This window comes from Stylophora pistillata, chromosome 2 (assembly GCF_964205215.1).
Source record: "Stylophora pistillata chromosome 2, jaStyPist1.2, whole genome shotgun sequence".
NCBI classification, from domain to species: Eukaryota; Metazoa; Cnidaria; class Anthozoa; order Scleractinia; family Pocilloporidae; genus Stylophora; species Stylophora pistillata.
In genome coordinates, this window is record NC_142520.1 from 44037378 (window position 1) to 44061382 (window position 24005).

The window sequence follows — 24005 nt, forward strand, 5'->3', positions numbered from 1 at the left end:
CAACGCAAACACGCTGTCCTTCGTCGTCACCCGGTAACTAGCCCGGCCATGCATGCGTATTGGGAAGAAAGGCGAAGAAAAAGAATACGACCCTAATAGTAGGAACGGTGGAACGATGGAACGGAAGATTGGCGGAAAATGATCCCAACTCCTAAAACATGGAGCGGCGGAAAATGGCCCCAAATCCTAAATACGGAGCGGATGTCAGGGCATGTTGCACGAATTTTGTACATAGACACTCGAGCGCTCGGCTCATTCATCCCTTCGACGATAACGCGCGTGACCAAAATTAAGTGTTATCAATTTTTTTTCTTTTTCTGAGTGGTAGGAATAATAACGAACTATCATACATGAAAGATAGCTGCGTTTTCGCGTTGTAAACCTGTTTGGTTACCTTTTTTTATGCTAAATTTGCCATGAATTTTAGTCGCGACATAAAGAGTCGCACAGCATGTGAAAACTAACTTGACATACCACATTACAATAAACGATGGTAACATACGTTTTGTGGTGACGTCTGCGTTGATTTAGTGAAACAAAATATCTCAAACGCTTGTAGATGTGAGAACATTACAGGCACGTTTTCAGACGTCTCAGAATATAACAACGTTCAGCCCCAGCTCCAAACTTTGACTAGGGCGAGAGCAAGCCCTCGTTACCAGCCCTTCAATACGAGCGTTTCTTCATCCGCGAATAAGTTTTGGGCCTTGAGTAAGACTAGGTGAAGAGAGCTGTGCAGGGAGTCACGCCCGTGGGAATTTCACATGGCGTGGAAAGAAAAAAGAAATTTAGCAAAAAAAAGCCGTTAAGAAGAATTTGAAGAATTTCTTCGCGACTAGGTGTCCAAAACACCACCATCCTACTATTGAGTTTACGGCTTACATATCAGCGGAAGAAAGATATTTTGTGGACAAGAAAGAAGCTATTTCACTAATTCGTCTAGTTTGCTGTCTTTTAAAGTGCAATAATGCTGGTTGGAGACCAGTATACTGGCAGGCTTTATATCACTGTGGACGATCCCAAGGTCATGCAAATGTGCAATTCGCCGTTTCGAGGGCGATCTTTTCTTGAAGTGGAAGTGTCTATGTACAAAATTCGCGCAACATGCCCTGACATCCGTTCCGTGTTTTAGAATTTGGGGCTATTTTCCGCCGCTCCATGTTTTAGGAGTTGGGATCATTTTCCGCCAATCTACCGTTCCATCGTTCCACCATTCATGCGTGGTCGGGCTAGTTTCCAGGTTACGTCGAAGGACAGCGTGTTTGCGATGAAAGTTTGAATGTTTGAACCGAAGGATTGCGTATTGGAATGACGAGTGTCATGTTCGCATTGAATAATTGAATGTTTGGAAAAGGAGTTGAATATTTGAAGTGATGAATAGGGTTACCATACTAAACGACCGGATGTCTCCATAGTCCAACAGCAGATCTGAACTAAAAGATTAAGCGTTGGAATGGAAGAATTGCCGGTTTGAATTGAATAGCAGAGTGTTTGAATTGCAGAACGATTGTTTCAAAATGAAGGATTGCGTGTTTCTGTCGACGAGAAGCCTGTTTGAACTGGCAAATAGTGTATTTGAATTGACGAGTAGCAGGTTTGCGGTAAAGAATTGCATATTGGAATAGAAGGATAGCATTTTTACCTGCGAAACTGACTATTTTGAATTGCGAGATTGAAAATTTGAAATGCTCAATAGCATGTTTGAATTAGACGACGGAATGTTTGGGTAGTAGAAAAAGATTTTCAAAACGAAGGATTGCACGTTTGAATAGAAAAACAGCATGACTGAATCGAAGAAATATTGCTTTGAATTGAAACAATGGATGTTTCAGTAAACAAATAGCGTATCCGAATTGTCAAACAAGAAGTTTGAATAGAAAATAGCAAGTCTGACATGAGGTTTTGAATTTTTACACTAAAAACGCGCCATACCTGTATCTCCCACCATCAAGTGCTCATCCTAAACACGTTTTCAAAGCTATTCCTTACAGTGTGGCGACGAGGTTACAAAGAAATTGCTCCGAACAAGCTTTTCTTGTCAAGAGAATAACCGAATACAAGGGTTATCTGGTTACTCAGGGTTACCCTTCCAAATTAGTGGACGACCAGTTTCGTAAGGCCTCTACCATACCTAGAAGTGATCTACTTAGGACTCATGCCAGATCTAAGAGAAAATTATTCCGATTTGTGACCGCATTTAATCCAAATTTACCTGATGTAAGTCGCATTATTAAAAAAAATCTGGGTATTTTGGAATCCAATCCCAAGTTAAAAGAGGTTTTTCCTTCAAATTCCATCACAGCATCCTTTCGCAGATCTAAAAACCTTAAAGAATTGTTGGCGCCATTCCGTTATGGTCCTAACACTGAGAGCGAAGAGATTGCTGAGGTCAAGGGATGTTTTAAATGTAATAGAACAAGATGCGATCTTTGCCTAAACGTCTTGGTAGAATCTAATTCCTTTTTAAGTTTTCAAACAGGCAAGAGTTACAAGATACGATCGAAACTTTCCTGTGATGCTAAGAACATAATTTATTTGGCTTCGTGCAAGAAATGTCGCCTTCAATACATTGGCTCCACAACAAATGACGTTAGAGTTAGATTTCGCAGCCAGAAGTCTGCTATGGTCACTAAGAAAAAGACCTGTGAAGTAGCGGTACATTTTAACAAAACACCACATGATTTAAGCGATTTCTCATTCTAATGCATTGATCAAGTGCAGGCAACAGCAAACAACTCAGGTAACATTGAGAAACTTCTAATTATCAAAGAAGCATATTGGAACGCACAGTTGTTCTCTCTGGCACCCTTCGGCTTGAATAGGCGCTAGGAATTTCACTGCAAAAAAAGAATAAACTATAATTAATGCGGAGAATTTTTTCAAATTGGGCGGGCATCAAAGGTCCCAGTCTCAGCGTTGATTGGGAATTCTAGCACAATTCTCGCCTTTCAAGTCAACGCTGGTTCCTTAACATTTTCAGTGGATTCGAAAATTTTTCCAGTTCTTTTTATTGTGATAATTTCTCGCTTAGTAATTACTGTTTGTTTATATTTGTTTATATGTGTCATCACGCCCTATATAAATCTATTTAAGGAATTTGTAAGTCATTGTATTACAACTGATGAAGGTCTCGGACTGAAACGTATTTTATTTGAGTATATGTCTTTCTTAGCTCGAAGTTGTCCGTCCTCGTGTACTACAATATATATATATATATATATATATATATATATATATATATATATATATTTATATTTATATTGTGAGAGAAAAGACAAGTAGACTACAAGTTCATCCCTAAAAACGAGACTCACTATTCATGAACTATCCAGAATAAAGAAAACTGTCAACGGGTGAGGGGAGGGGGGGGGGGGAGTCATTCGACGACAATATCCCTCAAATTAATAACAGAATAACCAGACATTTTCGACCAATCCAGAAAAAAACAATTCTGATCTTTTTACCTTTGTTGTTGTTGTTTTTGATGACGATTCGTTTGGTTTTTGAAGCTCACCTGGAAAAACCCTAAACATATCGATTTTACTTATTTAGCAGACACAGTGAAACACATTGTGATGGTATCTTCAATGGCCAAATGGAGTTTTATCCTCGTTTTCTGTAAGCTCTTCAACTATTCTCAAATGTTGCCTAAAATTTTTAGCTTCTATAAATATTTTTTTGTCTGATGAGGAGGGATAAGAGGCACCGTGGATTTTTTGGGAGGGAAGGAAGGATATGGAGGTTATGAGCGTAAAATTCGTCAAAGGAGGTAACTGAAATAGGGAAGCCAGAGTTTGCGAGTTTGCGAAGAACGGCACAAGAAGGAGGAAGGAGGAATAGTGAAAGGTGGAACGGAGGGATGAAATCTAGAAAGAAGAGCAAAGTTATGAAGATAAGGCTTATCTCCATACCTTCTCTCTTCTTTCAAGATTAATATACTTTAAAGCCAGCGATGAACCACGTTTCTATATCTTTTAAAAAACGTTGCACGCGAGGAAACTACATTCTCAGCTTAAGTTTTAATCGATGGAACGTTTTCAGATTAGAATAGGAATGGCTACTTGATCCTGATCTGCTCCAGCCTTGACCAAAGACCGATTACTCTTTTGTTCCTCACCTGGATGCTTTTACAGAGCTCCTGATTTTTTTTTATCTTTAATCTTTACTGTGAAAGAAAAACATTACCTCTAGAATAGCCTCTGTGAAAGAATAATTATTTGAATTTGTTTGAGTCTTCTATTTTAGTGAGTTTTTTTATTGTCAAGATTTTAGTTTAAGTTCGAGCAGAGAGCGATTTATAGGGACTACCTCTCCCTTTTTTCTCAAGAGTATAAATGTGGGGCTTTATATTGTCACATGAGATGTGCCAGTAGTCTACTACTTAAGCAATGAAGTATTTTTTCATCTAGACCCTTTGACATCTCGTTTTTAATGTCTCATTATCAATTGTTTTTTATTGCAACCGCAGTAATTGACTTGTTGCTATCATTGCAGACTTGTTGGAGTATTCCAAGCAAACACAAGAATGGGAAGAAGTCCAAGTGTCTGATGGAGAACAAGTTCTCTCAGTGCCACAGGGACAATACGTAGAATTAAACTTTACCATGCGTAGCCATTATCCACTTCCATGTGTTTGGAAAGAATATCTTGAGATCCGTGATGGCAATAATCAGTCAGCCAATGTTCTTGGTGTACTCTGTGGAGAATACAAAACTGGCCTAGTGCGATCTAGTGGACGATACATGTCGTTGAAATTTTTTACCCGAAAGCTTTATAATTTTGCCGCATACTACGCTAGCAGATACTTCAATGAAACAGGTAGTCAGTTATAAGTAAAATGGCTCAATATCGGATATAAAACGGATAGCCAAACAGACAGTGACAGAGCGAGACGGAGGAGACAATTAGAGGCCTAGGACCTATGTTACTTTGGCCAGAGCAATAAATTGTAGGACGATTACAGCTATTATCATAGATGCATGTTAATTTTTTCACTCCTCAGATACTGTGTCTACGGTTTGAAGGTTCTGTATGCCATAATCATTCCATCAATTCTTTACCTTTTCTAGTCCTACCAACCATGAACCAAGTACCAAAGACGCAGTTTGTATTTTTGAACAAAACCTCTAGCCTATGGTGCCCTGTGGAAGGTGCACCGGCTCCATACATTTTATGGAGAAAAAAAGGTGTCGCTGTTCAAAATAGCACCAGAATAAGATTTCAGCTCAAAATAGCAACAGATAACAACGTGACTTACAGCTGCGAAGTTCGAAGTGGCGAAGAGATGTTCAGAAAAGAGATCAGCCTCAGTACTAAAGGTGAGGTCTCCTCAATCGCTGTTTAATAGAACTGTCCAGTCCAGCGCTTTTTATGATCCGCCTGCCTAAACCGCCCAATAACCGGTGAAACTACATTGGTTGTTGAATTTTATCGAGCCTTTTCGCTTTGAATCAGTTTTTGAACCATCCTTGTTCTTTTTTGGGGTAATCCTACGCTGTAACTCAGAGGTGTACGACTAATTTTAATTGCTGTGATTTTACCATGATGTTTTGTTTGAACAGAATATTCTTCGTCACCCGAGCAAGTAACTACACCCTTCAAATATGAAGCCTTTGATGGCAATTAATTTCAACGTTAATCTAACCATATGTATTTAATTAGAGTGCCCAGACCCGTGCGAATGTGAGGTCTTTCAAGAAACTATCATCTTTGGGAGCTGCGATGGGAAAAAACTCTCTTCAGTTCCGTGGAATTTTCCACCAGCCGTAGAAAATTTGTGAGTAAAACTAGAGGAAACAGTTATACATCAATAAAAGATTGTGTAGATCGCTACGCGTTATTTTTAAGTTTATTGTTTCTTGTGCAGTAGTGCTAATCGTGGTAAAGTTTTGTGTGCGCTTTCTTTGTGTCATTACGTAACGTTACGTAACGTAGCATGTATTTACACCGTAGTGTTCATCGTAGTTTGTGGAGTTTTTCCCGATGTAATTTTGCTCGGTTCTGTGTAGTTTTGTATATTTTGGCTTTCGTTCGCCAGTAGGCAGGATTAGCAACATCGAAATAAAAGTAAGTATTGTATTAGGTAGTTTTCATCGTTGTTTTCGTTGCAGCTTTCCTTCTGTCTTTAGTACAGCTTATATTGTAATAGGTTTTCGTTCGCCGTTTTATTTGCAGCTTTAATCGTGTTTTTTTGTCGTGTCGTGTCGTTTCACCATGTTAAAAATTATGCTAGCTAGAATTAATCGTCCGTGGCAGTAATATCGTTAGAAATTTGTTCGGCAAATGTATTCAAGTCACGATGACAGTACTTGCTGAAGACGCGGTGCACGACAAGCTTCTTTGCCTCTAGAACTCAAGATCAGGCCTTCTCTCGACTGTGACCGTCAAGAAAAGCAAAGACAAGGCCTTGTTGTCAGACGTGCAGAACATTGACCGCGTGAAGGGTAAATTTACGGAGTTTATAGTCGCTTTCGAGAAATTTAAAGAGGCACACATTCTGTACTTGTCGTCCATTCATGATGAAACTTGCATCGCCAGATATCGGGAATCCTTCGATCTCGAAGCTGTGCTAAAGGATGACTTTGTTCTAGAGCCAAAGAAGTGCTTCGGTTGAATGTTCAAGTTAACCCAGAAGATTCAGTTAGTGAGGTTGGTTATTGGTCAGCTTTTGAGTCACCAAGAGTATCCCGAGGTTCTAGTCGTAGTGGTTCACGCAGAAACAGTGTTTCGCATAGGAGCGGTGCCTCATCTCTATCGACGGCGAGAGCAAAGATGGCCACGTCTTAAGCACGACGAAAGGAGTTTAAGTTTGCAAAACGGAGATTGCCATGTCGCAAGCCAGAGAACAGGCCTTAGCAACTGTAATAGACCCAAAGCCGTGGGTGTTCCCTCCTGGTCCGTTGTATTCTGACCCGCGTTTAGCTGATACAAATCAGATTAAAGTGAACCCAAATCCACAGTCAGTTGCAGTAGAGTCTAGGCCGCGGGCAGTTGCTCCAAATTCTGTCATGTCTCAAATCCGCGCGCGCGGGGTTCCGTCACTACCAGTCCCGCAAGTTCATTCAACTTGAACCTGGAAGCATCCGAGTGGAAACAGCGCCCGCCAGCCGTTACCACTGAGAGTGCCCGTTCCGATTTGAATCGCTCGAATGAATTTTCACCAAGCGAAAGAGCGTTCAATGAGATGTTGGAGCTGCACCAGCACCAGAATGTACTGCAGCAACAACAAAATAACATCATGGAGATGCTGGTGACACAATAGAGGAAAATTTCACTTCCCCATCCCAGAGTACCTATGTTTGACGGCGAACTGATAGGGTACGGTCCCTTCATTACAGCTTTCGAAAACATTATTAAGTTCAAGACATCTAGTAGCAGTTAGAGGCTACACTACCTCGAACAGCTTACCAGTGGGGACGTTAAGGAGCTTTTTCAATCCTGCCAGTACCTGTCTCCTGATAAAGGATACCTCGAAGCTCGTCGGCTCATAAAGAAGAAATTTGGAGACGATTTTTGCATCGTGGCTGCGTATGAAAACAAAGCTTTAAGTTGGCCTGAAGTGAGGGCGGAGGATGGGGCCGGACTGAATAGATTCTCTCTTTTCCTTACAAGATGTAAGAACCCCATGTAGGGGAGCGTGCACCTGTCTAAGCTCGAACAGCCAGATGTCATTAGGAGGTTGGCCCTAAAGCTACCTTTCAGTATGAGAATAGGATGGTGTCGTGCAGTCGATGCCATGATGGAAGAAGAGGCTAGATCCGTTAAGTTTCGAGATTTTGTCAAGTTCGTGGATCAGGAAGCTAGAATCAAAACTAATCTTCGTGCTACGTTAATTGAAGCTCCCTAATGGGGCTTTTTAGCCTCAATGTAGTAAGGCTGAGATCGGACGTCAGCATTTTCTCAGGCGCCTCCGGCAGCCGCTTCGGTCCATGTAGCGATCTCACCTTCCCACCCATCCCACCCAGGAGAGGACATCCACCCGGTAAGTAATCTTGTGTGTGGGAAATTAACGTCTCCTACCCCAAACCTTGCAGGAGACGGGACCTACGGCTTTACGTCTTATCCGAGAAGACGAAGCAATGTGAGTGAAGCGACTTGCTAAAGGCCACAACGTAGTGCCCCAGCCAAAACTTGAACCCGGGCCGTCCGACCCAGAGTCCAGCGCTCTGACCCCTGGACTACTTACTCACTTCTCTGGTCTACTTACTCACTTCAAATCTTGTCTTTGAAAGGATCGTCGAGGTCTCGAAGCCCAAGTTGGATGGGCGTCACCGTCGTTCACAGAGACGATCTGCAACGAAAAGGCCAGGAGAGCTTAGTTTTGCGGCACAAGTAAGCAGAGGTCAGAATGCACCTGCCAACACTGCCACCCCTTGTGATACACATAGTCCAGTGGAAGAACCATCGTTCTTATATTGCAACACAGCTCACACCTTGGAGAATTGTAGTCAGTCAGTTGCTATCGCCCACGTTCATGAATCGTGTAGCTTGCTGAAGCGTGATGGTTTTTGATTTACAAAGTGGGTAAGCAGCACCCGAGATGTTCTGGAAAGTATCTCCATGCAGGAGCGCGGCCAAGAAATCAAGAAGCTAGATGAGTTGCCAAATGAGCGCACCCTTGGTGTTCAGTGGAGGATAGAAAATGGCACGTTTGGTTGCGAAGTTAACCTCGAGCACAACCCCCCTCCCCAGTTCGGAGACGCATATTGCCTGTAGTTGCAAGATTTATGCCGAATAAAATTAACCTGGGATGACGAAGTGCCAGGGGAGTATCGCGAGCACTGGTAAAGATGGCTTTCAGATGTCCCTAAACTGTCGCAGTTTACGATTGATCGTTGCCTCAAACAAGCCGACTTTACGGAGATTGTGTCTAGTCAGCTTCACCCCTTCTCTGATGCCTCCGAACTTGGTTAGGGATCAGTGTCATATCAACGACTGGAAGATAGATGCGGCAGAATTCATTGTACCATACTCTAAGGGAATTCCCGCCTGGTGGCACTTAGGCAAGTCACAGTTCCTCGCTTAGAGCTGTCGGCCCCGACAATTTCTGTACGGTTAGACAAGGTTTTGAAGAGAAAGATTGACTTGCCATTAACTGACGACTCAACCTTCTGGACAGACAGTACGTCTGTGTTACGCTATATCAAGAACGAGAACAAAAGGTTCCACACTTAGTGGGAACATGTGAGCCGTCAGCAAAACCCAAGCGACAACCTTTCCAAAGGATTTTCGGCGGAAGCTCTTCCTAATCCTTAGCGTTGGATAAAGGGGCCAGATTTTCTATGGATGCCAAAAGAGCTCTGGCCTTCAGACTCTGAGACCATGGGACGCCTTTCGGATTCAGATCCAGAAGTAAAGTTAAGTGTCAAGGTTAACGCGACATTAGTGGCTCAGTCCTTCGCTAGAGTATTTCCGGAGAACATGCTCCGGGTATCGCCTGAAGAAACCTATCGCTTGGTTTCTGCACTATCGCAAAAGTCTGCTGTTGGCTAGTAAAGGCGAAAAGTTAACGAAGTCTAGTCCGACCACGTCAAAAAAGGCCAATTACCGTTGAAGAAATGGAGAAGGAAGAATTGGAGATTTTTAAGTGTGTTCAGCGACATCACTTTACTGAAGAGATAAGCTCGCTCACCAGATCTGCGAATGAAGGTTTATCGCGCATCAAGAAGAGCAACAACCTTCGCCGAATAGACCCATTTTTGACCGATGGCTTACTGCGCGTTGCTGGGAGACTAAGCCTAGCCTCAATACTATTTGATGCCAAGCACCAGATCATTCTACCAAAGAACGATCACGAATCCAACCTGGTAGTGAAGCACTTACATCATATCTCCGGGCACTCCGGAAAAGAACACGTAACTAGCCTACTACGTGAACGATTGTGGATTGTCAAGGAAGGATCCACTGTCAAAACGGTGTTTTCAAGGTGTGTACGTTGCCGGCGGCGCCAAGACCGTGAGTGGGAGCAGAAGATGACCAATCTTCCAGAGGACCGTCTCACCATGGACCAGCCACGTTTTACATCCGTCGGTGTCGATTACTTTGGCCCTTTTATAGTACGGCGCGGACGAAGCCTGGTTAAGAGATACGAGGTCATTTTCACTTGTCTCGCGATTCGAGCCATGCATATTGAAGTTACGCACAGCCTGGATACGGACTCCTTTTTGCTGGGCATAAGACGGTTCACAGCAAGGAGAGGTCAGATCCGGAAGATCCGTTGAGACAACGGAACGAACTTCACCAGTGGCGATAAAGAGCTCCGCGAATCTTTCAAGGCTTGGAACCAGGAGAAGATTCACTGGCAGTTATTGCAGAAGAATATTGAGTGATCTTTCAACCCCCCTCATGGCTCACATTTTGGCGGTGTATGGGAGCGCTGCATTCGCACCACGCGAAAAACTCTGCAAGCCCTCCTCCGAGAGCAAATCACTGACGATGAGAGTCTCGCGACCTTGATGTGCGAAGTTGAAAGCATTATGAATAGTCGTCCAATTACAACAGTTTCCAGTGACCCGCTGCGCTCCGAGCCTCCAGTATCCCCAGGTTTGTTCTGTAAAGAAGATCTGTTGTCCCGTCGAAGGTCGAAACAGATTCAGTACCTTGCAGATATCTTTTTGAGAAGATGGTCGAAAGAGTATCTTCCTCTTTTACTAAGCAGGCAGAAGTGGCTGCGTCCGAGAAGAAACATAGCAGTTGGAGATGTTGTGCTCCTTTCTTTAGAAAATTCTCATCGCAATTCGTGGCCTCTAAAGTGGTTCAAGTTTTCCATCACAAGAAAGGCCTGGTGCATCTTGCCAAAGTCAAGGTTAAATCCGGAACTCTTGAAAGACCTATCGACAAGCTGTGTCTCATAATTGAACGTCAGGATTCTGAAGAAACTGAACATTAAGTTTGTGGTAGTAGTATTTCCAGACAGTCGCCAGATCAAACAGAACAGTGTTAAACTTACGTATATAAGAACGATCCTTCGCAGTAAAGCACTATTTGAGCAATAGTGGAAATCAGACCTGAAAAAAATTTCAGGCCTGTACGGGATTCGAACCACTGACCTCTGCGATACTAGTGCAGCGCTCTACCAATTGAGCTAACAAGCCAACTGGGAGCAGGCCATCAAATTAATTCGATATAAACCCGTAGATGATAAATCGAACAACAACAAACATATGAAACATATGAGTGAACTGCGGTTATGAGACGTATATAAGAACGATCCTTCGCAGTAAAACTTTACTGCGAAGGATCGTTCTTATATACGTCTCATAACCGCAGTTCACTCATATGTTTCATATGTTTGTTGTTGTTCGATTTATCATCTACGGGTTTATATCGAATTAATTTGATGGCCTGCTCCCAGTTGGCTTGTTAGCTCAATTGGTAGAGCGCTGCACTAGTATCGCAGAGGTCAGTGGTTCGAATCCCGTACAGGCCTGAAATTTTTTTCAGGTCTGATTTCCACTATTGCTCAAATAGTGCTTTACTGCGAAGGATCGTTCTTATATACGTCTCATAACCGCAGTTCACTCATATGTTTCATATGTTTGTTGTTGTTCGAGTGTTAAACTTGTTTCCGAATAATTCATGATAAAATAACGCCCTCGCACTATTGTATTTGTTAGTGCTTCACCCGTGGCTCAACACTTAGGGGCCGGTATAGATCGCTACGCATTAATTTTTGTTTTCTTGTTTCTTGTGCAGTAGTGCTAATTGTAGTAAAGTTTTGTGTGCGCTCTCTTTGTGTCATTATGTAACGTTACGTAACGTAGCCTTTGTTTACACTGTATTTTTCATCGTAGTTTGTGCAGTTTATCCCAGTGTAGTTTTTGCTCGGTGCAATGTAGCTTCGTATATTTTGGCTTTCGCTTCGTGCAGCTCGTTCACCACTAGGCAGACGGCTAGCAACATCGCAACAAATGTAAGTTTTTTATTATGTAGTTTTCATCGTTGTTTCCGTTGTAGCTTTCCTTTTGTATTTAGTTTAGTCTATGTTGTAATAGGTTTTCGTTCACGGTTCTATTTGCAATTTTAACCGTGTTGTTTCGCCGTGTCGTGTCGTTTCGCCGTGTTAAAAATTATGCTATCTAGAATTAGTCGCCCGTGGCAGTAATAGATTGATCTAAAGGAATGCCTCCCCCAAAAGGCTCTATACTCAAAGGAATCCTTTATAATTCAAGAGAGATTAGCGCAAGAATAAATCTTACATTTAGGATTTAGTCAATTGACTTGATGCTCCCTTATAAATGGTACAGCTGTAATAACAAGAAGAAAACTGAGGGGTTTGCTACACTGAGTTACTCAAACAGGACAAACTTTGTTAAACTCTGGAAAGAAGCACTTATTTTGTCCTGAAGTTGTAACACTCAATTTGAAACAAGCATTGCACCACAAACGTATAAAACTAAAAGCAACCTATTTTAAGTCACCGAAATAAATTTGAATGATAAAAAAATCTAAGTCTAGTTAAAATTGTCTGCCGAAAGCTGTCGATACATCTGGCGATTTTATTCGCCGATCACAGCGTATTTGATCGCCACGATCGCCGAATAAAATCATCAAGATCTGGTATGTGAGATATCGGTGATTTTATACGCCGATTTTATACGCCAGTCGCAGCGTTCAGCGAAAATCAATAATAATGATAATAATAATAATAATAATAATAATAATAAAAATACAGATGTTGCAAACTCGTCACCGCAATCGTGCTCATGTCCAGATGTTTATTAATCTATTGTGGTAATAAAAAGCTTTAACGTTCAGGAGTCATTCTCCTCTTTCTATTGAGCATGTACTATATATACACATTTCTAACGGATTCTTAACAGGAACCTAGGCAACAACAAGCTGAGGGACCTTCCCCAAGCCATTTTCAGTGCCTATACCCAGTTGAAAATGCTGTAAGTCAAGATTCATTTTTCTTCTTGATGTGTAATTGTGGACATGAATCGTAATAAGTAATAAGTAATCGTAATAGGTAATCGTAATGAGTAATATCACTTGGTGTCAAGTCGAAAAGTAAAAGTAGAGCTGGAGATTTAATGAACAAACAAAACAACTTAAATGCAACAACTGAGGCATCATATTCAACAGGAAAATATTTACTGAAGAGTGAAGACCTATGGCTTGCGTGATAAGATTCGCCCACAGTTACCAATGAGTGAATTTCTCTTTAAGTGCCAATGATACAGTATCAATGCACGAGAAATTTCAGAACAACCTTTACTGACTTGAATTGATTGAGTGAGAGAGTTGACCTGAGTGTTCCATAACGGAACTCACGACAAGCACCTCAAGCACCACAGCGTTTCTTCATGCTTTCAACATCTATGCCGGTTCGAACGATTTTGCAGCTTTTTAGAAAAAAAATCTCAAACAAAATAATTGAGAGATTTTGTGCAATTATTCCAAAATGTTCCTTTACTAATCTTTCTTGATAACTTACCCTCCCTCCCTCCCTCCCACTGTCGGTATCGCCCTGTCATTATGAGGTCGCTACTGCATGACAAAATGTATTGCTTCACGAGTCACACCGTGCAATGAGAGGGAGGGAGGAACGGCATGGTTAAATCATCCAGTTGTTTCCAGGTCTAAAAATTGATATAATATATATATATATATATATATATATATATATATATATATATATAATACACCCACATAAAAATGTTTTAACTACACAGTAGTTTTGTCTCAGATTGTAGCTTGTTATACCACTTTGTTTATTTAAGGCCTTTCTTTTTTAATCCCAAAGAGAACGTCGGTTCTCAGAGAGTGTTAATTGTGGCGAGTAAATCTTAAACCCTTAAATCCGAATATGAGAAAAAGGGCAAGTTTTTTTAGCTTTGGAATCTCTGAAACTTTCTTCACGAAATAAAATAATTTCAAAACCACCTTAAACACGAAGGCGCGCTGTAAAAGGAGCCTTAGGTTCCACTGGACCATTTGTCAATCAACCGTCGTGTGATGTAGAACTCTTAGAGTCAAGTCAGCTTGAGTTACAGTTACTCCAAAGCAGTGAACATCGGGCGCATTCCTCAAAATTGCTTAATGTCTTCAATACAAGAGTTTTTGAGATTTGTATTTCCTTTCTCCAATGAAAACTGTCTTTATTCGTGGCGGTGAATTTGAGATCGAAGTAGGTGGTTCGCACGTTACCTCGTGCTACCATGCTGGTGGAAGTAAACAATAGATATCTCATTAGCTCCTTTTGCTCGTCTACCAGCATTTAAATTTGACCCGCACACGTCATCGGTGAGTGACAAATGAGCCTACGTCTTCCCAGGGAAGACTTCCTTATATAGCGCTCCTTCGTATTTAAATAATTTTTGTTTGGTATTTACAAAGTAATCAATTGGAGAAACTGACATCGGGCATTTTCAATAACACCTAGCTGACTTACCTGTAAGTTTGGAGCCTGTCCTAACTAAGTCGTGAACGCCTTAAAATCCTGGTATAAAAACTCAAACGCAAATGCAAATATAGGGAGTTCACGCGTGCAACATGAACACAAGGAAAATAAAATACGCAAGCGCAGTGGAAGTATTTTTCCAAGATGGCGCAAAATGATTAAGCTTTTGCAGCAGCAATATGTTTTATCATTCGTTTTCGTTTACAAAGCTCTAAGGAAAAAAATGTGTGCGTGGACTGTTTACTGGATTGCTCGAGAGTCATTTCATTACGTACTGCATTCAGGCATTCGCTGTTTGTGTTACATTCTTTCGCAAAACATACCGTCTTTTTGGCCCACTTCTTTGGCCAAATATTTCCAAGAAAAACTTTCCTATGATCTCTCTTTAAATTCTGGAAGACGTTTGTCGAAATATTCCGGAAATCTCCTCACACTCTCCGCCAGTTCTCCTTCCGAAATGATGGAAGAGACTGAAGCCATCTTGTTTTGACTGTGCCGTGGCAGCGTGGAACATCTGTGGAACCGACCAGACCTGTGGTTTTGGCCTCGCGTTTGCATTTGCATTTTCCCGGCTCTCACGTGTGGGTATCAAATTCAAACGCAGACGCAAGCTTAAGAAAACGAAAAATTTTTTAATCCGATGGGCTTTCGCTTGCATTTGTGTTGGGGTATTTCACACTCCGGTTAATCCTTTCTTTTCATCTGCATCACACGTGTGTACCAAGCTTTAGTGAGAGTATAATCAGATCTAAGCAGCAATTTAAAAGCCGTTATAAATTTTTTTTCCTAGTACCTTCCAAGTTTCCTCTAATGGTTACCTTTTCAATCAGTAAATTTCTAAATTTTGCATTGAAAAGCTTTTCTATAATAACTAAGTAGTTATATAATGAGGATTCTGGCTTATTTTTGAGACAACCTTAGAGGGAACTCATGAAGACAACCTTCACAGCAAGGTTTTCTTTAAATCAACCTTCATTTCGAAGTACAGTTCCGGCTCATTTTTAGACAACCTTGATTTAAAAGGCAATTCATGAGGACTGCTTTGAAATCTAGGTTGTCTTGAAGAAAACCTTGGTTTTAAGGTGCCGTTCTGGCTCACTTTTAACTTCACAAGCGCACTTTGTAAAGTTCAACATCACACATTTGTCTCATCACGCCTGAATTTCACAACATCACTAGCGAAATTCAAAGCCTTTCCGCACACAAGCATGTCTCATGGGGTTTGAAGTTCTTGAAGCTCTTTTCGATAATGTTGAGCTTTTTGAAGCTCTTTTTGATCGGTTGAGCTGAGCATCGGAAAGAATGAAAATGTTACATTTCACATCTCCTGACCCTGATGCTTTCCTGTTAATTGCGAGCTAAACTCTCTCTTTTGTATTCACCATCCTCAATGCTAAGCCGGGAAGTAATGTTAATGTAGAGTATTGTGTAGGTAGTGGAAATAATCGAGAGTAAGTCATCTACTGTAATCAAGTCTGTTGTAAACTATAATGTGTTAGCGGTGTGTTCTCGGTAAACTATTGTAAGCAACGTATTATAACTGAGTCCTGTAGTGTATTGCAAGTAGAGTAATGTTATATAAAATGCCGAAAAAGAAAAAAAAAAAAAGATTACAAAAAGAAAATTAATAAATAGTTGGGAATCGTTTCATGAAAGAGGAAACTCAGATTGACATACTCTTCTTTTTTAAGACACAATATGCCACCGTTTGGCATCCTCCCGTCATTAAGGTTTCCAGTTCGTTTTTATTGAAAGCACGGCCACAAGCCGCGAGGTATCTCTTCCTTCCCCTTGGTGGAGCTGAAAAGCTGCAACTGCAAACCAGCGTACAACATCAAGTAGAATAAATTAAAGGAGCTCCACAAACTGACATTGCTTCTATGAACGCGATTGATTATTGCAGTTATACACACAACTTAAGTAGTTGGGATGTTAAAGCCTGAAAAAAAATTCAGGCCTAAACGGGATCAGCACCCATGACCTTTGCGATATTGGTGTCGTAAATTTCAAGGCTTGTATTGCAATTGATTTGTTCAGTTGATTCGCTCCACTGATTCGTCCTAATATAAAACAAATATGACCTCGTATAGTAAGCCAACTGACTTCGTAAACACAACTTCGTCTTGGTCTTCGCTTCGAAAAAGGACTGATCAAAGTCTAATGGACATGCGATTTTGGTAGTCAACGTTCACATGGAGCAGGGTTAGCGTAGTGGTGACCCAGTCATTGTTTAAGTCAGTTACGACTCTTGTGAACACAAACTTCTGTGCAACAGAAAGTGCGCAACATTCTTTTGCAACCACTTAACGGGTCAAAATGTTGGAAAGAAGATCATCAGAAAGAAAACAAACATGTGAAAAGTCTTCTAGCACAATATATTTGATTTATGTTTTGTTTTACAACGCTTCGATCGCGGTTGGCTCCGATGAAATGATCGGAAAAGAACGTTCTTTTGTCTACTTTTCAACCAGGTTAGAGAAAGCGTGCCTTAAAGATCCAGGCGAAAATAGGCGCGAACTGGCCGCCCAGATCTAGAAACCGTAATTGGGGTAATATCTTCATCCTCTTGGTCAGAGGAGTCGTTTTCTAAGTCCGTGTCATATTCGTCTGCATGTATTCGCACCTCAGCAACTGCTACTTCAACAATACAGTCGTCAACAAATGTGATATCTGTCACATTCCCACCTTCCGAAGTAGCTTGAACAGCTCCTTTGTCGCTTCTGAACCTTACAGACTGATCTCCCGAGTTAAAATCGTTACCTAGTCCCGCCAACAAGTCCACTTTGATGGAATCTTGTTGCTTCGTATAGACGGCCGGTGGTAAAGCCCCTGCCCTGTCCTTGGTAGTTACCTCCCGAACTGTCCTTTGCCTTAAGGGACGATACTTTTCCACAAATTATTTCATAGCACTTTCAATCTCGGGGTCGATCTCTACTGAAGGTAGAGGTTGCATAAAGTTTACATTTGCAAACTTCGTGCTGGTCTGAGGGACAGGATAGTAGGATTTTTTATTAGTAAAATACTCGGCTGACCATTTCGTTACTCTCTTTAACGACTCCTTGGTAACTGATCCAAAGTCTTGGCAATACTGTAATGCGGTGAGGGTCTCGTGCTTAAAATGTGAAACTGCATGTAGATTCTCCACAACTCTTGTGAGTAATGTGCTCAACTCAATATCTTGGAGATGATCGTTGTTAATTGAAGCTATGCTGTTGTGCAGGCGACGCATTCCTTCTTCGAGAAGTTTAATTGAGACTTGAGTTTTATGAGACACAGTTCCTTCGGGGCCGTTGGTTGCTGTGGTTTCCTTTATCTGTGCCATTGTTTCACCTCGGCCGGAAACGGTTTTGCGATGTTGTCATTTACATGTGATACTTTGTCTACATGACAAAATATAATTTTACCCTTTACGTTTATTATTGGGTACCTCATAAACTGTTTTCAAGCGTTAATACGGAACACCAAAAAGAAATTATCAGATCACATACGAAATCAATTTTGTTAGAGTGTATGTTTCAGGACTTTGTGTGATATATAAAAAAGTACAACACTTTTGAAAATGACAATCTCCCATAGTTTATTTTCGAATCCAGTGTAATTAAAATCACTCTTAATCATCTTTGGTGGGTGGTTGGACAACAATAAATTGAAGAAATTACCATCAGGCATTTTCAGTAACAACAACCAGCTGGCTGACTTGTAAGTTGGGTCCTGCCCTTTTTAAATAAATAACGCATTGAATACATCCCGAGTAGGCGGGAATATCAGCAGATCAGAGCAGCGATTTTCGAGCGAATCTCGTTAGTATTTTCCATAGACCCGTCAGTGTAATACCGCTGAAAGTTATGCGTGTTGTGATGCCCTTAGAATATGGTAAATTGGCGTAACGGAGGTATACTAAAAAATCCTCTTCGGCGGTTTTCCATACAGTAGTTTCGGATTTTGGGCTTTGCGTCCTTCGCGAAACGAAATTTTAGTGCTTTAAGTATACTGCATGAATAGTAAAACAGGAATCAACGTTTCCTTTAGTTCTAGTCCTTTTCTTTCAACTCTTAATAACTCGAACCTTTTTCAATGTCCCTTGAAGATTCGAGTTATCGGTTGACAGTAGTAAGATTTTCAAAAGGCAAGAAAGGATAAAATGCAACCTCATACAGAGAAGGACGAAGAGAGAACGTTCTATGCGCAAATGAAAGAAACAACTATAATTAAGAAATCACCCCTCTGCGAGATGTCAGTAATGATGGACGAGTAAAGGCTGTGGAGGAAAGTGGAAGCACTCGATTTTGAGTCCAGAAATGCTCTTTAAACTTTTAAAGAGCTATTTCATATGTCCCCAAGGATTATTAACCCCTCAAGTAAGATCCTCTTCGATACGATGCTCTCTCTTCGTGATAACGGTACTCACTCTGCTTCTTTTCGCTTGAACACAAGACTAACATTTCGGATTTCTGTAATTTCTAAGCCTTCAACGAATTTCTTTAGGAATAATAAATATTTGACGAGCGGATATTGCTCAGCGAAGTTTAAACATGGCGCGACTATTTGTGCTTGTACAAATGAAGAGACTGTATTGGTGAACTTAAACAAAACTTACGTATCATGCACGATCCTCACGGTAGAGAGCGCTATTTATGCAAAAGCGAAGATCAGACCTAGTATCTAATCAGGTCTAATATCTAATGAGCTCTAATCAGGTCTGATTTTCGCTACTGCATAAATAGTGCTGTCTACTGCGAGGATCGTGCATCATACGTATCTATAACCGCAGTTCAAAATATATGAACTTCATATATTCATCGTATATATATCTTAAACAAAACTATTGAGACATTTTGTGTCTTCGTACTTTACCCTTCCCCTCTCTGCAATCAATGTCACCTGACTTATAATGAGCAAGCCCTATGTATTACAACGATGGGTAGTGGGAGAAGCGAGAATAGGCATGTGTAGGGCATCCAGTTGTTTTCAGTCTTTTACACATACACACACAGATACACAAAAAACCGGGTATGTTATCTTAGGTTTTTAAAAAAGAAGACATCAGACACTCAACATTTTCGAGCAACCACAGTTCCTGCACTATATTGGCAAGCACAATTGAATTAACACTCCTTTATATTACTTTTGGTAGGTTTTTGACCAATAACCAGTTGAAGAAATTACCACCAGGCATTTTCAGTAACAATACCCAGCTGAGAGGGCTGTAAGTTTAAAGTCTGTCTTTTTTGTGAAAGAAACGCGTCAAATCCATCGCGCATTGGTAAAAATACCAATAAATACGAGCAGCAATATCTTAGCCCAAAATAAAATTCAGCTACGAAGTAGGAATGTTCTTTAAGTGGACAGGGATTTTATTTTTCTCCTGCAAGTACAATGGTGGAAGCAAGGGGAAGGGGGAAGGGGGGGGGGGGGGGGGTGGAAGGAAGGTAAAGTGACACATGCCCCCTGTGGACCCCACCCTCCTACCCCTAACCTTCATCCCTCTCCTCACTTCTGCTGAACATTCCATTTCATTCTTATATATACAAATATATCTTTCAATTTTGCTCGCTATGGACATTATCAAAGAATACTTGTGAAGGAGATTTGTCCGTGAACTTTTAATGGACCAGAATTGCCTTTCATAGTGTTTTGTTTTTTTGGTACTCTCCTTTTCAAATACTATGCTTCTAAACCTTGCCTTTTACAAATTTTCCCATGTTAAACTTCCTTGGTCAAAAACTGTCATAGCTCGTTGAGAACAAAATCCAGGAAAGACCAGAGAAAGTAATTCATACAATGAAGCGACATTTCACAGGGTCGAGCTTTAAACTCCATACAACAAATCGAAACAGGGTCAAGTCAATAAACAGCGGAGTACTCCTTAATTTAACTATTGTTATATCTTTGTGGTGCGGAAGTAAAAAAGGCTCGCTCCTAACACTTAGGGTGTTTAACTTGCAAAACAAGGATATCAAAATGTCATGCAATCTTTAGTTAGTTCAGTACTATTTAGCTATTCGTTCATATTTAGTACGGCGTTGACAAGGCCACTCGCAATCAACAGCACAACTACTTTAAAAAGAGGCGAGGTCAGATTTTATATGCGCGTAATGATTCTTAAAGGACCAGTTACAAAGCCAATCAAAAAAGTAAGTAAACATTGTAACTACTATTAACTTATCACGGACGGCAAAGAGATCCTGTCATCAGAAGGGACCGTAGATCCGATCGTTATAACTCTTTATGCTCTTAGCATCCAGCCTCTGAACACGAGTCTACATGTGGCGTCCACAGCAAAGCAATGCTGGTTCGCTTATGCAGGTGGGGCAGGCTCTACTACAGAAATCAAGAGATAGTGGGGCACCTGAGAACCCTGGGTTTAGATTTTGGCTACATTCCAAACGGTAAGAATTGCTGGACTGTCGCAAAGCCACACAAGAATGGAAATGTGAGAGTATTCAAGGAAATGAACATTAACATAAAAAAGGAAGGGAAAAAACATTTGGGCGCGGCGATAGGCTCACGAGAGTGTCTAGAGGAATACGTCAGTGTAAAAGTCTATGAATGGGTCAGAAAAGTAGCTCGATTAGCAGAGTTCCCTCAGATACAGCCAGAGGCACGCTATGCTGCTTCCACATGGGTGACTTACTTCCTAGTAATACTGCCCGACAGTCAGGATCTACTAGAGCCACTGGAGGATGCAATATCTCAGGTACTTATTCCTGTGATTACGGAACACAGGTGTAATCAGCTAGATAGGGACATCCTTGCGATCCGAGTCCGCCCAAAATGGTACTCTTCCGCGACATGTATTTACAGTGCCCAGTTTATCAACGGGCGGAATAGCAATTTTCATGAAACATAGGAGTAACCTCTCCATATGCTGACTGTGAGGTTTTGCGAATCGAAGAGTTCATCAGATTAATTAACCTAAAGATGAGCTTTTACACTGAAGAGCATCTACAAGTGCTATTTTTCAAAGCAGATTCGCGAAGACAAGTTTTAATACAAATTTGTTTATTAAACCCACTTCTACAAAATCCATATGCTGCCAAATAGCTACAGTGAATAGTTTTCCGTAGCTATTAGCTACTTTCCATATTGTTCCGCACTTATTGCTTGGAGGACTTTTCAAATTAACCACCGATGGACTTAAAAAGTTCCCGGATGTATCGCGGCATTCTGTGCGATTCGAGCGCTGGACATGACAGCTGAGGAAGGGTCAGTAGTGTGGCTGACAGTAGTTCCTCCCGAGAATTGGGCTTCAACCTAAATAAACAGGAATTTGTTGATGCTGACAAACTATGAAAATGTTCCCCTCAGGTGGTGTATGTGGGGAGATTTTTAAGCTAGTCCACGCTATAATTTGGAAACGAGAAAAATTTTTTTATACAAAGACATAATGGTCCGAGTGATCTGACACCTGAACTATTGAGTACGGTATAAGGCGATATGTTGAAGTTGATCCTGTAGTTCAAAACATCAGTGGTGAACAGCTGAAAAGAGGAGCTGACAAAGCAAAAGGCGCAAGATTGAACCTTCACGCCTGTGGATTCTGCGAACAGCAACGATCGGCATTCCCTGATGTCAGGGTCTGCCACCCAAATGTCGAATCCTATAAGAACAGAGCCACAACAGATCTAAAGAATGCAAATGAATGAAAAGAACAGCCAGTACTCAAGGAGAGTTTTCTAGAATGAGCCCTAGACATTCGAAACCCTAATATTTACAACAAACGGCGAAATTTAAAAGTCCAAAAGTGTCCGGCTTTAAATTTTCGTAGAGCTATTTCGTAAGTTCCCAAAAAGGAAATGAAATTGAATTATTAATCGATCAGTTAAAGAAAATACCATCAGGCATTTTCATTAACAATATCCTGCTGAGATGGCTGTAAATAAGGAACTTGTCTTACTTGTGTAAGGAACGCGTGAAATCCATCTCGCACTGGTGAGAATATTTCAGATCAGAGCAACGATGTACTATCACCGAATAAAAACAGCCACGAGGTTGAAATTTTCCAATGCAAATGTTATGGAAGGCAGGTGAAGGGGATTGATAGTTCACATGCACTCTTGGATTCCTAGCTCGCTATATTTAACATAAAAAAAAGGTTTTAAAGAAAAATTATGAAAGAAAACTTGCTGGAGAGAATTTTGGATTCCGTAGACCCATCATAGGTTTCTTGAATAATTTTTTCCATGATAAGTTTCCTCGCTCAAAACTTGTATTGTCTGCTTTTTAAAAAAAAAATCAAGCGAACCATAGAAATGCATTGATCTCCAAACGCAGTGCAATAAATCGAAAATGAGTACAGTGCAGCACTAATTAATTTATCCCTTTAAGTAAATTTGTGGTATAAAAGTCAAAGCACTAGCTCTTAGCACTCATAATCCTCAACTCGCGGAAAAAAAGGGCTTCAGGAGAGGATATTGTCATGCAGAAAATCGGTTCTTTTTTTACTGATTTTTCGAAGTGAATTGAAAGGACAAGAAGTAAACTTCTCAAACTCATTAATAATTAATGACGTCATAAGCCAACCAGAGCGCCCCATTCAGGTCAGGTGGATGACTTTGAAACTCAAGGAGACACCAGTTGAAAATAACTAGTGTTTCATCACATTTTCATCACTATTGATAAATTTGTTCTTAATGTGCATATTCATAGATAACTCAAACAGCTTCATACTCTTTAAAAACCCCATCAACCTTTGGACTATTGGAAACTTGACACTTTGCACTCGTTGCCAATCCTCAAAAATGCCCACTGCCCACTTATTTTTATATCTGATAGACTTCGGTATTGCTCTCTCTACACAAAGTTCTTCTTCCTCGATTGTTTTCGGGAAGCGAAACCTTGCTTCGGCCATGGTAAAAACAGTGTGTAAAAGACTTCAAGTTCACAACGCTTTTGAAATAGAAATTTGGTGCAACGCTAAACTATTAGATAATTAAAAGCAAAAGCTCACTAATACAATGAATGCCGGCTGAATACAACAAATCACACATAAAAGGACTTTTAAAGAAAGATGGGAAAAATACAACATTGTATAATTTTATATTGTTTCTTTGACGAAGTCATTACAAAAACTCGTGCTTCGGGTTTCACCATGTTTCCAAACGCTCGAAAACGATAAAACCACTCAGACTGCGGCCTCGTAGTTTCAAATGTTTTCTCGCGTTTGGAAACCTGATGAAACCCTCGCTTTTGTTTTGGAAGTAGAACTAAGAAACGATATCCTTTTCTCGAAGCTCTCAATAGAGCTGTCTTGCATTCCTCTCCAGAAAAATCGTAATCCCCTATTGGCAGAGGCTGTTCGCATCACTTTTGAAGGAAGGCTGCAATATCAAATTATACGATAATATCACAGCTTATTTCAAATAATATAAATACTAGTTATGCAACGCTTTTAAGCAGTTATATGGACACGAAATATCCCAGAAGTTACAACAATAAGATAATTTTATTAGGTTTGAATATTCAAACCTGATAAAATGCCTTTTGCAATAAAACAAAATCTTAGTGGATGAATCGCAAACTTGCAGAATACAGACGTACTGTAAAAACTTTAGTGAAGAGTGAAGACAAAGATTTGCATAACAGAGAAAATGTCAGTAAC

The 24005-nt window shown here is 40.7% G+C and overlaps 1 protein-coding gene across 1 annotated transcript; it reads left to right on the forward strand.

The window, feature by feature from the left end:
- The first annotated feature begins 9557 nt into the window (after positions 1 to 9557).
- On the forward strand, positions 9558 to 10220 carry LOC148739720 (uncharacterized). Its single transcript, XM_088749552.1, has one exon. The coding sequence runs from the start codon at positions 9558 to 9560 to the stop codon at positions 10218 to 10220; it is 663 nt and encodes a 220-aa protein (XP_088605678.1).
- Positions 10221 to 24005: the final 13785 nt, after the last annotated feature.